Below are 13,791 nucleotides of genomic sequence, written 5' to 3' on the forward strand. Positions count from 1 at the left end.
ACATAGGGGATCTGAGCAGCCACCATATCATTATATACTTGCTCAACTTCTGAAGTATTTCTGTACCCATAACGACATAATTGGAATCCCAAAGCCCAGTAAGGTGGCATGACAGGTCGACCAATTACCTGTGGGAGAAAAAAAAAAAAAAGTTATTTGTGAACTAAGAGAGTTACTTTATATCACAAAGAAAACTTAAAAAAAAAAAGTACAGTCATACTTCATGGTATTGTTGTGTTGCAATTTCTGGAGTTGGGCCCAAAAACATATAAAAGTCCAAGATTCCTCCAATTATACGGTAAGTCAGAGCAGGAGTTGGCTGAAATGTAACGTCTGGAAATCCAAAAAATGATTACATTTTAATCTATGTATTAGTTTACTGAAGAGTAATATAAAATACAAGAAATTCAACAAATGACTGTTTTACCCATTGCATTGCTGTTAAGTAAGAGAACTCCATGAGCATAGCCTTCATCTTCCAGAGCCATGTAATAGGGATGAAATCCGTACGAATTAAGTTTATACTAAAATAAAAAATTAAATATAATTCATATTTAAGTAATAATAGCATAATATTTAAACAATAATAGCATATGAATTTTGTGAAGGTAATATTCAAATGCATTGTAAGATTGAGGCTATATGAATTTAAAGGTTCCTTCTTTAAAGGAACAAAACTATGCTTAAATTAAGCATCGTTTTAATGCTTAAAACGATGCTTAAAAGTTTTAAAACTTTGCTTAAAGTTTTAAACTATGCTTAAATTAAAATATTTCTCCTTTAGAAAAAAAAATTCTATATTATTTGAACCGTCACTGCTTTAGAGCATACAAATGAATGTACAAATTTGTAACACCCACAAATTCTGCATATTAACTGATGTAAAAAACCATTGGTATCGGTGTAGTTGGGTTTCTTTCTACAAGTGTATCTTAATTCATTTATAAATTGGCACTTCTTTTTCAATAAAAAAGTCCTAGAAATGTTGAAAATATTCAAACCTCTTGAGATCTTATATGGTAATACCTAAGTTTATATAATATTATATGATAATATTTTAAATGATATCTTGTTTACACAATAGTTTATAAACATTTAATTTCATTTTCAACTAGATCTTTTCATTTTTTGGAATAAAAAACCTATACTCAGGTTCATGAAATGACTTCTCAAAAGTCACAAAACTTTTAAGTTGATGACCCCTAATCAAACTGACAATTTTAGGGGCACCTGTGTGGTGTCCTTGATTTTGGCTCAGATCAATCTCAGGGCCTTGAGATGGAGTCCCGTATCAGGCTCTGTCCTGAGTGTGGAGCCTGCTTGGGGTTCTTTCTTTACCTCTCACTCTGCCCCACCTCCTCCCCACTCTTGCTTGTGTTCTTTCTAAAAAAGCAACACACACAAACACACACACAAAACTGACCTCTTTGACTCACACTGTATGTCAGTATTTGATCAGCATGTGGAAGAAGATTTATATTTTGAGTCAAGAATTATATTAACCTAATAATGTCAATACATTGTTGCATAGTTTTAAAGAAATACATTTTGTAAAACATACTTTCAAATTGATACAAATGAAAAGCAGACTTCATAATCCAAGTTCAACAATCATGATACAAATAAAAGTTGTTTGAGTACCTAACAATAAAAAGTCATTGCAATAGTATATACATTTATAATCCTATACTGAATATATCCTTTAGATATAAGTCATGTGTAAAAAATCAAAATGAATTAGTATTTTTATTAAAATGTGTTTTTGCATGATATACTTAGAATAATTATAATTAATACTAGTTGTGCAATGAATTATTAATGAAATATACTCCATTAATAAGACAAAACATTGGGAAAAGTGATATAAGCATATAAAAAGTTTCTAAAGATGTATTTAGCAGTATGGCCTCATAAAATGCACACCTGTAGCTGGGTATCATAAAGGAAAAAATTAACATCAAATCAATATCAAAGAAGCAAAAAAAATTTTTTTCAAGGAGAACCCTGGTCAATTATTTCTAAAAGCTGTGAATAAAAGTAGATTTGGCAGGGGATTCTGAATCTGAATATTTGTTTTATCACTGTAATCAAGGATGTTATCCATCCAATCTTCTGCTTTCACCTGTAATTTAAGGTAGCTTTTTGTTTGCTTTTTAGAAAATCACTATTACAGGTCTAGGGCCCTTTGTCATTATTACTTCAGTACTCAAGTTAGACCTACAGAAAAGTGGCCGAGATCTTAATCATGGTCTTAGTTGACTCACGGAGTAGTCAAATATCGATACCTACACCAGGGGGTTGGTCTCTTGTAAACATTCCCCAAGTATGCCAGTTCAGGTCTCTCTTAAATGCTGTATGTTCCACTTCCCCAAAACCATATATATATTCTGATGGCAGGCGAGTAGATATTTGAATAAACTGGTTATTAAAAGCAAATCCAGGCAGGTGAGAATCCCAACTAAAAAGAAAAGAGAATAATTCTAATAAATACAAAGTATTACCACAAATACTAATGGTAATTCTTTCTTAGGTGATCTGAAAACCAGTAATATTTTTCTCTATGTACCTATTGTACTCAAATACCAAATGAAAATAATATCCCAATACATTTTTCTTTTGACTAAGTTAAAGAGTATCTAAAATATGTTTCATTTATTTGGCATTATTAGTAAAATAAATTATAGATGAATATGATTATGGTTTATCTTTAGATATATATTGCTTTTTAAAATAAAATTAATATGAAGTTATAAATAATATTGGACTAGAAGTAATATATGTCCCAGAAACTGAAAGTCCTCTGTTTTCCTGTTCCCTTGAGATAATCACAGTAAACTTTTTCTACATATGGATTAAGATGAAATCAGTATCAAAATAAACTATAAGGCATGGTGGATTTTTTTTTTTAAGATTTTATTTATTTGACAGAGAGAGAGAGTGAGAGCGAGCACAAACATGGGGAATGGCAGGCAGAGGGAGAAGCAGACTCCCCACAGAGCAAGAAGCCCACTGCCCGATGCCATCCCAGGACCCTGGGATCATGACCTCAGCCAAAGGCAGATGCTTAACAGACTGAGCCACCCAGGTGTCCCATGATGACTATTTTAATTGCAAGCTCTCCCTAATTACTACTCCCAATCTTTTCTTCCTTTATTTTGAATTTATAAAAATGGGTGTTTTAAAATAAATCCCGAAGTAATGTGTTTCAGAGAATGTATTGTTTTTCTAGTCATTTGCAAGAATATAAAAGAGGAAGAAAAGAAATTAAAGTTGGAAGAAAAAAAGAAACATATGAATTACAAAGAATTTAGGATGTATTCAAATTTTTATCTTAAGGATTTTGGAGAAGTATTTACGAAAACTAGTGCTTTCCAAACAAAAATAATAATTATGCCACTGCACCAGAATTTTTTTACAAAATGACTTCACTTCTTATTCTCTGAAACAAAAATATTATCATAACAACAAAATTTTTAAAGCAATATAGACATAATTTTCTTCATTATTTGTATCCATCCTGACAATATGTGAAAATATCCTGTCAGCATCTGCTAAAAAGTCGCATGGTAAGCTTAAATTACATGAAAGTATCTTTTAATATACTACAGTTTGTCTACAAAGCTCTACTGCTTACTAAAACAAAAATAATTTTTTATATGTTTATTCATTGTAACATAAAAATACAGAGAGATGTATGTGTATCAATTACCTTTCATCATTACCTGGCAGAGATAGTATTAACTTTATCAGATTTCAGAACTAATAAACTTCAATTTCAATTAATTTCTAATTAAATATTTACATAACATATTTCCAACTACTTTTTTTTTTGTTAATACACTTTTCAAGAGGAGTCTTGGTTTTAGTTCTCAACTTGATTAGAAGAAAGAGTGTGATAATAATGAAATCAGTCATATCCAAGATGAAGATGAAATTTTACTAATCCTTAGTGATAGTCCCATGAGTATGATAATTGTTCAGTTTTAAAATGTTAAAACAGGTCAAGTTATTTAATAAAATTAAAACATTTTTAGTGTGATGGCTAAAACTCTAGCACAGTGAAAATAATCTAACTTCCCCTCTAACCTAAAATCAAAATATTCCTCATATCAAATAATTCAATCACTTACATAACTTTTCCTGTACTTCTCCTTCGAATCTGGATGCCAAAAGGATTTTCTTTGATTTCAACATCATAAAGTCTGTTTTCATAAGTACTTGTTGGTGTGGTTGGAATGTTTAAAGGTACTGGAACTTCATATCTCTTATTTTGGGGATCATAAATCTATTGCAGAGAAATAATGAAAATAAAAACCTTTCTAATTCTCTATTATTGCTGAAATATCATGTAAATAATCATTAAATAATTTAAGTAATTGCTCAGACAAGAATATTATCATTTTGTTTATATAATTCTCAATTCTGTATCCATGCTCATATATCTATATAGAAATCCACATACATATGTAATGAGATCAAGTTATGAATTATATTTTATCATTTTTTTTGTCATCAATTTTTCCATACAAAAGAAATCTTCAAAAAAATTTTGGAGCTAAATGTTCTCATATATAGATACACAAAATTATTTACCACTTCATTGTTAGACTAAGAAGTTGTTTCAGTATTTTTTATCACATCTATGATCCTACAATGAATGTGAATGGTTATTTATGTTTATTCATTTCTTTATTTTTTCAATACATTTCTTAGAAGTGATAGGTCACAAAGAGTGTACTAAAATGTGTAGGGTCCTTGATATTTATTTTCCATAAATAGTTTACTAATTAATGTTCTTACCAAAATGTATATCCTAATACTATTTTATGTTAAACTAAAAGCATTTATTTTTCTAACTGTCATGTATTTCTTTGCTGATAAGGATGAACCTTTTTCTACATGATATTCAACATTTTGGTTTCCCATTTTTAAAATTTTTTTTGTTCCTTTTATTTTCAACTAATATAAGTATTTTAATATTTTTATCTCTAATTTTTATGTCTTCTGTTAAATGTTTGCTTACGGAGACTTACTATTTTTCTTGGTTGTGTAAATTGAAATTTCTTGCTTTTTGTCATGTATGTGGCAAATAATGTGTAAATTGAAATTTCTTGCTTTTTGTCATGTATGTGACAAATACTTAACAATTTTTTGCTTTTCTTCTAATTGTTTATAGTGTTTGTTGATGTTGAAATATGTTAAATTTTCATGTAAGAAAATATATAGATTTTCATCTGTGGGGTTTATACCATCGTATCTATGGTTTGAAAGGTTTTTACTAGGCAGATATAAGACAAAAATGTATCTAATTTTTTTTCTGGGCTTATGTTTGATTGATATTGTATATATACAAGTACATCTTTTACACACACACACACACATATTTTTTGTCATCTTTTTTCAATAAACTGTCAGGTATTTCTGGATGCAGTTTCATACTGTTTCAATTGCATAAGTTTTATCATCTCTTCTTTTCATGAATTTTAATTATTGCCATAGCCAAATGTTTACTTCTCCAGATGAACTTAAAGAAAATGAATTAACTTTAAAAGAGTTAGGCTTACTTAAGATTTTTAAAATTTGCTTATTTTTTAATATACTTATTTAAAATCTACCAACACTTTTCTGGGGGGCTTCTGGGTAGCACAATTGCCTGGGTGTCTGACTCGGTTTGGGCTCAGGTCAGTGGAGACCTCAGGGTCCTAAGATCAACCCTGCATCTGGCTTCCCACTCAGCAGGACATCTGTTCAAGACTTTCTCTCCCTCTGCCCCCTCCCTGACCTCACTCAATAGTCTCTCTCAGATAAATAAATAAATCTTAAAGAAACAAAACAAAAACTATCAACTTTTTTTAAGCCTTTTCTTATAAACAGTCAATTTGCTCCTATGATTTTTGATATTTTTGTTGTTTCTTTGATTGTTTTTCTCTCTAGATTTTGATAATGGGATTTGCCTCCATTTCTATTTTTAAATGGTGAATGATAACATATATTTTTTGGATATTATTTTACATCCTGTCACTTTTCTGATCTTCTTATCATTTTTAATAGTTTTTGTAATCGATTCCCTTGGAGCTCTTAAGTAAAAGGTAATGAGAACAAACTGTTGCCAGAGGGGAGGGGTGGAGGCACGGGCAAAGTGAGTGAAGGGGCATGGGAGATACAGGCTTCCAATTATAGAATGAACACATTAGGGGGATGAGAGCTACAGTTTAGGGAATGTAGTCAATAATTTTCTAATAAGGTTATATGGTAACAGGTGGTAGCTACACTTGTAGTGAGCATAGCATAAAGTATAGACTTGTCGGATTACTATCTTGTGTACCTCAAACCAATGTAACATTGTATGTCAGCTATACTTCAATTAAAAACTAACTGCTAAGTGTACTGTTGAAAGAATTTTTTTTTCTTTTTATGTCTACTGCACTGGTCAGAAAATTCAGGCTGTTATTTAAAAATAATGGAAATAGTATCCTGTTTTGTTTATTTTTTTAAGATTATTAAGAGAGTACAAGCAGGGGACAGAGAAAGAGGACGGGGGGAGAAGCAGACTCCCTGATGAGCAAGGAGCCTGACCTGGGGGCTCAATCTCAGCATCCTGGGATCATGACTTGAGCCTAAGGCTGATGCTTAACCAACTGAGCCAGCAGGCATCCGTGCTTTGTTTATCTTAATGTAACAATAAACACAGTCTGATTCTAAGTAACTTATATATTTAGCAAGAATTTGATTTTTTTTTAAATCACCACTACATGTTTAATTATACACAAAATTGCTAAAGTAAGAAGCTTTATTTATGGTGCACATAGGTATGAGCTGTGTAGGGGAAAAAAACTTTATTTTTATAAAATCAAAATGTCTACAATTCAGTTACTAATCCTTAATATCATAAAACTGAAGTATCTAAACTATTCAGAATCTTTTGTCTTGAGAGATGAGTCATTCATTGGGATAGTTTATATCAAACATACCTTAAACTGCAGCATATCATTTTTGTGATATTTCACCTCCACACGAAGAGTTGAGATGGGGTCAGAAGGTAGCTTTATTTGAGCTCTTGTAGGATTCAGCTGTAGGTCAGTTGTTATACCCATTGATGAATACTGAGTTGAACTCACCAAATAAGGGTTGTATTGTCTAGGAAAGTAACAATCAGGTGCTTGGGAGCTAAGAGGAACCTAAAAACAGAATACATGTTCATTGCCAGAAATTGTAAACACTGTAATATTGAACTCTTTAAAAAAGGTAGACATATTTAATCACATGTTGCATAGCTTATCAATTTTATTATTTAACTATAAAATAAAATTATAATCATAACACAAATTATTATGCAACCTAAAATATCATACACTAAAATCTTATATATAATATTTATATTTTGACTCTAAAGATAGACCAGTAGAGGAAAAGAATCAAATGTCATAGTTTTTCAACAGAATATAGAATGATTCTATGGTCTTTGCAAAAATTAAGTATATTACGGGGCACCTGGGTGGCCCAGTGGGTTAACGCCTTTGCCTTTGGCTCAGGTCATGATCTCAGGGTCCTGGGATCAAGCCCCGCATCGGGCTCTCTGCTCAGCAGGGAGCCTGCTTTCTCCTCTCTCTCTGCTTGCCTCTCTACCTAGTTGTGATCTCTGTCTGTCAAATAAATAAATAAAATCTTTTTTAAAAATTAAGTATATTACTCATAATTCTTGATTCCATGCTTATTCTTATTCTTCATACTATTGTCTTTTGTATGTAAAATGGCTCTACAACAACCCTCAGAAGGGCCTGTACTTAAAGTTCTTTTCTTGGGGAGCCTGGGTGGCTCAGCAGGTTAAACCTCTGCCTTCGCTCAGGTTGTGATCTCAGAGTCCTGGGAGGAATCCTGGGATCGAGTCCGGCATTGGGCTCTCTGCTCAGCAGAGAGCCTGCTTCCCCTCTCTCTTTGCCTGTCTGTCTGCCTACTTGTGATCTCTCTCTGTCAAATAAATAAATAAAATCTTAAAATAAATAAGTAAATAAAGTTCTTTTCTTTTACTTATAATGAAATTATATCATTCCTTATCTCATGACTGATCCTAATACTGGTCAATTACATCCTGACCAGTATTTAAATAGCAACTATGGCCAAAGATCAAAACTGATTGGTTTATATATAAGTGGAAGCTAATATCTAAGAAAAAGAATGATAAATGGTGGCATTAAGGGCTAGTTGCCTTGCTATAGTCCATTCTCCCATCTTTCTTATTTATTAAATTATTATATTGCTGGGAGAAGCAATGTGCTCATCTAACTTGTCCCAGTCTCTTTTGAGGAAGTTATATATGACCTCCAAATCCTCCTTAAAAGAAAAGGGTATAAGCTAATTAAAATAAGATGTCTTTCCTCCTCCCACCTTTGGGTCTGGAATGAATACATAATGACAGAAGACATAATACAAACTTGAGGATAAAAAAGAAATGGTAAACATAAAACTTTGATGACATTGAGAGGCCAGTATATCAGACATGAGCCTCTTTTTTGTAGGGGAAAAATAAACTGTGTCTTGTTTAACCAAATTATCATTCTGTTGAATGGATGATCAAAACAACTGGCTAGAAATTACCCCTTATTGGAACTAATACACAGCCCATTAATTTCAGAAGTTTTAATATCTTGAGACAATACTTTTGAAAGACTGGCCTACTGGCATTATACCTTAGTAAATTAAGCTAGTCGGCCATAGTCAATATTTAATATGAGTTCAACAAATAGTGAAATGGACACATTTTATTAAGCTAAGTAAGGCACACTATCTAAAGTGCTTGGAAAGCAACTTACACAACCATTTAGTCTGGCATTTACTAAACTATGTCTTCAGAGAATTAATTAAGATAAAAATAAATTGTCCGGGGGTGCCTGCGTAGCTTACTGGGTTAAAGCCTCTGCCTTCGACTCAGGTCATATTCCCAGGGTCCTGGGATGGAGCCCCACATCGGACTCTCTGCTCAGCAGGGAGCCTGCCTCCTTCCTCCTCTCTCTCTGCCTACTTGTGATCTCTATCTGTCAAAAAATAAATAAAATCTTTAAAAATTAATTAGTTAATTAATTAATTAATTGTCAGGGCACCTGGGTGGCTCAGTGGGTTAAGCCTCTGCCTTCAGCTCAGGTCATGATCTCAGAGTCCTGATATGGAGCCCTGCATCTGGCTCTCTGTTCAGTGGGGAGACTGCTTCCCCCTCTCTGCCTGCCACTGGGCCTACTTGTGATCTCTCGCTCTCTGTCAAATAAATAAATAAAATCTTTAAAAGAAATAAATAAAATAAAAAATAAATAAATTGTCTGTCAAAGGCCTAATTTCAAATTCCAAATGTTTCTCTAGATGAATTTAGTTCTTATGCTATAGAATTAAAATTGTAATACATAATGCTTACATTGAGATATTTATGTAAAAGCCATGCTATGAATTATAATAAAATTCTTAGTACCGTTTCCCATAAACAGCCACGTGCTTCACACTTTTCTTTAGTTGCAGGGTCTGCATCTGGATAACAAGTAAACCTTTCATTTACTGAGTAATTTTGATTCCATTGAACGGTAAAGTTCCTTCCAAGGTTAAAGTTGAGACCGTAAATTAGGAGTTTCTGAAGACGAAGAAATATTAAAAAATATTTGTGAAAACTAGATGACTTAAAAGTACTTAACATTTATAAAATGCAGCAACCACAGCAATTCTTCAAATCAATCATTGGTATTTTAATAGGATACTTAAAGAACAGATAAGAAAGGAGAAAATATGTCATGCCACTGAAATGGCTACAACTTCAAGACAAAAAAAAAAAAAAGAGAAATCATAGAATACCAATGAAAAGCATTATTGCTAAATCCAGACATGAGTTCTGATCTCAGTTCTGCCATTTAATGCTTATGCTTCTTTGGGACAATTGCCTATCCTTTATTATCTTCCATTTCCTCCGCCTGTGAAATGGGGGTGATTGCTTCTACTATAGGGGGTTGCTATACAGGAAGAATGACAAATGAAATTTAAAGCACTTAACACAATGCCTAGGGCAGATTAAGTGTGAAATAAATATTAGTTCCCTCAATGGAGGGAAATTAATGACTTAGGTTTATATAGAGAACCCCAGAGTCAGAAGTGGGAAATACCTATATCTTCAATTCTGTCTCTAATTTGAGACACCGCTTACAATCTTTGAGGGACTAGTTAGGAGATAACATGGCATGATGCAAAACATGGCGTGATGTGTGTGTGTGTGTGTGTGTGTGTGTGTGTGTATGTGTGTGTATTCTAACACATAATGATTTTTATTATTAGGATATTGCAAAGTTAAGTTTGTTGTCTATATACCTTGAGAATACTATAGGCAAAATTTATCCCAGACTTCCATCTTCATTAGCTTACTTTTTGGTATCAACTTACTTTCATACCTCTACATGCAGGACTGAAAATTCATATAAAGATCAGTGTAAGCACAGCAGAATTAATAAGGTGTATCTATTAGAGTCTGTGTAAATCTTACATAAGCATAAATGCAAACACAGAAATAAGTTAAAATTGCAAAAAACAAATAAAATGATTTTTGTTTTATACTCTTTTTGTAACCTCTGTTAGAGTCATAAAGTTCTCAATACGCCTGTATTATTTAATTTATATTAATTAATTATTATAGTCCTAGGAATATACAAAATTATAGTATATTTACTAAATAAAAATAATTAGCCAATACATATTTTTATAAAAATTGTGGATGGAAGAACTCTGGACCAGAGGTTTAGAAATTAGAAAAAAAATAATACTCTAAGGGAATATTCTATATCTCAAGTAATTTAGAATTTATGCTGATGTTACCAATAATTTAGGGTATATATGAATGGTGGGAAAAAAGTCAATAAAAATAATTTCAATGCTTTAAATTATTGTGATCTATATTTTAAGTATAGTAATTTATTACCCAAAGCAACAATTTAAGTGTTACATTTTATAGATAAGGAAACTGAGATAATAAATTAATTTGGTATCTTTAAATGTACACATTGCAAGGCTGAAATTCAAGCCCTATCCTAAGACTCCTTTTCCCTCCGTAGTACACATCTTGAGATTTTATTTTGAAGTAATCTCTATACCCAACATGGGGCTCAAACTCACAACCCGGAGACCAAGGATCCTACATGCTCTCTTTACTGAGGCAGCCAGGTGCCTCTCTGGAACACAACTTAAAAGAGACAAAAATTACAATTGCCTTAGAAACAAAGAGTGTAAACAAAATTTCAAAGAAAAAAATACAAGATATATCAAGGATAGTGATAGTTCTTGAAAGGAGAACAGAGGGGATGAGTGAAGAAAGGGATTCAATCAATATCTTAAAGAGTACTAAACGAGAAGCTAAAGAATTTAGGACCTTTATTATATGCAACAGGTGAGTAAGTTCAAGTTCAGGGTAGGAAATGCCATAAAAAAAATATTAAGAAGATGTATATAAGTGATATCCAAGATAAAATGAAATAAAAAGAAGTAGCAAAGAGTCCTTTTAATGTTGATATCTGAAATGGGAATGACCTAAAATGGAATATTAATAGCAAAAGGGGGGGGAAGTAATATGAAGAAAAAATGTCACAAAACCAGAGACTGAATGGTTACATAATGCTAAATGTGAGAATATATGACAGCTAAAATATTTTAAAATTTTTAATTTACCTGGTCAGAAGCAGTATAAATAAAATTGTAGTGATCTTTTATTGGCTGATTATCTTCCACCACTGTAACTTGTGTAACAGAGTCTGTCAACCCAAGGATTTTTATAGTCTCAAAAGCTAAAGTGGTTCCTTCCTGGTATGATGAATGTGTGCATAAAATATCTAATTTGTTCTGAAAAGAAGGATATAATAATATATATTAAGTAGAAGGTCAATGGATAAAACCTGAAATAATACAGGTATAAAACAAAGAACCAATCATTATCCCTCCATTCCCACCAGTTCTCCAAATCTAAGTAACATATGTAGATATACTCATTAACGACTCTTCATTTTTTGTGTATATGTCATAAAATTTATTTTCAGAGATAACTTGAATTACCCATGATGCAACTCATATATATCTCTTCTCATTCTAGCATTAATGTTGATGAGGAATAACAGCTTTGGCAACAAAGAATATATGAAGAAATCCAACATCTACAAAAACTATTGCTATTAATTATTAAAATTTAGCCTTATGTGTAGATTTTTCATCCTCACTCAAAATCCATAACAATTATTGTTGTGACTGATATAGTAAAGCATTTTCAAATATGTTGACATTATTTTCCTAGGTCCCGCTGCTTAAACCAGACATACCCATTTAAGATGTTTGAAGATTTTTTGTGCATCAATTTCATCATCACAAACTTATTCATTAAATACATTAATTAATTAATTAATACAATAATTAGTTAAATGATTAATTAAATAATTAATTAAATGCAAAAATTTAAGATAACAATGTATTTATAATTTAACAACTTAAATTTTAAAATTTAACAATTTATTTAATTTCTTTCTGTTGAAATTTGAAGGTAAATGTAAGCATCCTTCCAAAAGAAATCCATGATAAAGGCATAACGCAGACATTAGCAAGATACATGTTCAGCTGTGTGTCCAGAGAGAACACTTACATTAGAAACTGAAAAAGTGTATAAAATGTAGTTGCCATTTTGTATGGTATCTAAATGGGGGAAAAAACAGAGTTATCAGATCAAAATATAATTCTTTATTGCTAATTTCTCTATTTTTATAGTTATACAACTCTTAAGAAATTTAAAATAAAAGGTACTGTTAATGGGCACCTGAGTGGCTCAGTTGGTTAAGCGTCCCACTCTTGGCTTCAGCTCAGGTCATGATCTCAGGGTTCTGAGATTGAGCCCTCGGTCAGGCTCTGTGCTCAGTGGGGAGTCCACTTCACTCCTCTCTCTCCTTCTGCCCTTCCCCCTGCTTGTACATACTCGCATGTAGTCTCTCTCTTTCAAATAAATAAATAAATCTTTTTAAAAAATTATTTTTAATTAAATTAATTTATTTGATAGAGATCATAGGTAGGCAGAGAGGCAAGCAGAGAGAGAGGGGGAAGCAGACTCCCTGCTGAGCAGATAGTCTGATGCGGAACTTGATTCAAGGACCCTGAGATCATGACCTGAGCCGAAGGCAGAGGCTTAACCCACTGAGCCACCCAGTCACCCCTTAAAAATTATTTTAAAAAATAGCTTATTAATAAAGCAAATTAAAAAGTTTATCTTTTCAAATTAAAGTCTTTAACACTTATATGCAAAAGAATCTTAATAGTTTATTATCCTGGTAAGTAAAGGTAATGAATATATATGTGCCTAGCTTAATTTTTCAAAGATGGATTAAATATTCCTGGAAATTAAGAGAAAAAAAACTTACAATAAAATGTACATAATTGTAAATTCATTATTGAAAACTATTTTATCTCTTTCTAGTAAACCATGTAACATTAAGTTTATCTTTCGAAGATATGGCACATCACAATTTTATTTTGCACCTCTAATTTTTTTCATTGTTTAAGGAAATAAGGTGAACCTGGAGATATGTTAAAGACCGAAATAAACTTTAATGAGGAAAGTGGAAGAAGACAATGATTTTTTACACTATGTAAAAGAACTTTTTATTAACACGTTTCTTTAACAGAGAAACTGAAGATTATGGCTAAAATAATTTGAAAGACAGTGAAAAAAGTAAAAGGAATCTGAGAATTTATATATATATTTTCAACAATATTAATTTGCTTAAAATTTTAATCCTAATT

The 13,791-nt window shown here is 31.7% G+C and overlaps 1 protein-coding gene across 1 annotated transcript in view; it reads right to left on the minus strand.

The window, feature by feature from the left end:
- The window catches only part of SI (sucrase-isomaltase), a 96,460-nt gene that overhangs the window by 40,099 nt on the left and 42,570 nt on the right, over positions 1 to 13,791 (minus strand). Inside the window, exons 23-31 of the mRNA XM_032836045.1 lie at positions 12,644 to 12,693; positions 11,686 to 11,856; positions 9,458 to 9,613; positions 6,972 to 7,178; positions 4,131 to 4,285; positions 2,290 to 2,458; positions 428 to 524; positions 221 to 333; positions 3 to 128 (exon numbers count right to left, since the gene is read on the minus strand). Of these exons, the coding sequence (XP_032691936.1) occupies positions 3 to 128; positions 221 to 333; positions 428 to 524; positions 2,290 to 2,458; positions 4,131 to 4,285; positions 6,972 to 7,178; positions 9,458 to 9,613; positions 11,686 to 11,856; positions 12,644 to 12,693 (1,244 nt within the window). The remainder of the gene's footprint in view (positions 1 to 2; positions 129 to 220; positions 334 to 427; positions 525 to 2,289; positions 2,459 to 4,130; positions 4,286 to 6,971; positions 7,179 to 9,457; positions 9,614 to 11,685; positions 11,857 to 12,643; positions 12,694 to 13,791) is intronic.

The sequence above is a fragment of the Lontra canadensis genome, unplaced genomic scaffold (assembly GCF_010015895.1).
Source record: "Lontra canadensis isolate GAN:19392208 unplaced genomic scaffold, GSC_riverotter_1.0 scaffold90, whole genome shotgun sequence".
Classification (NCBI taxonomy): domain Eukaryota; kingdom Metazoa; phylum Chordata; class Mammalia; order Carnivora; family Mustelidae; genus Lontra; species Lontra canadensis.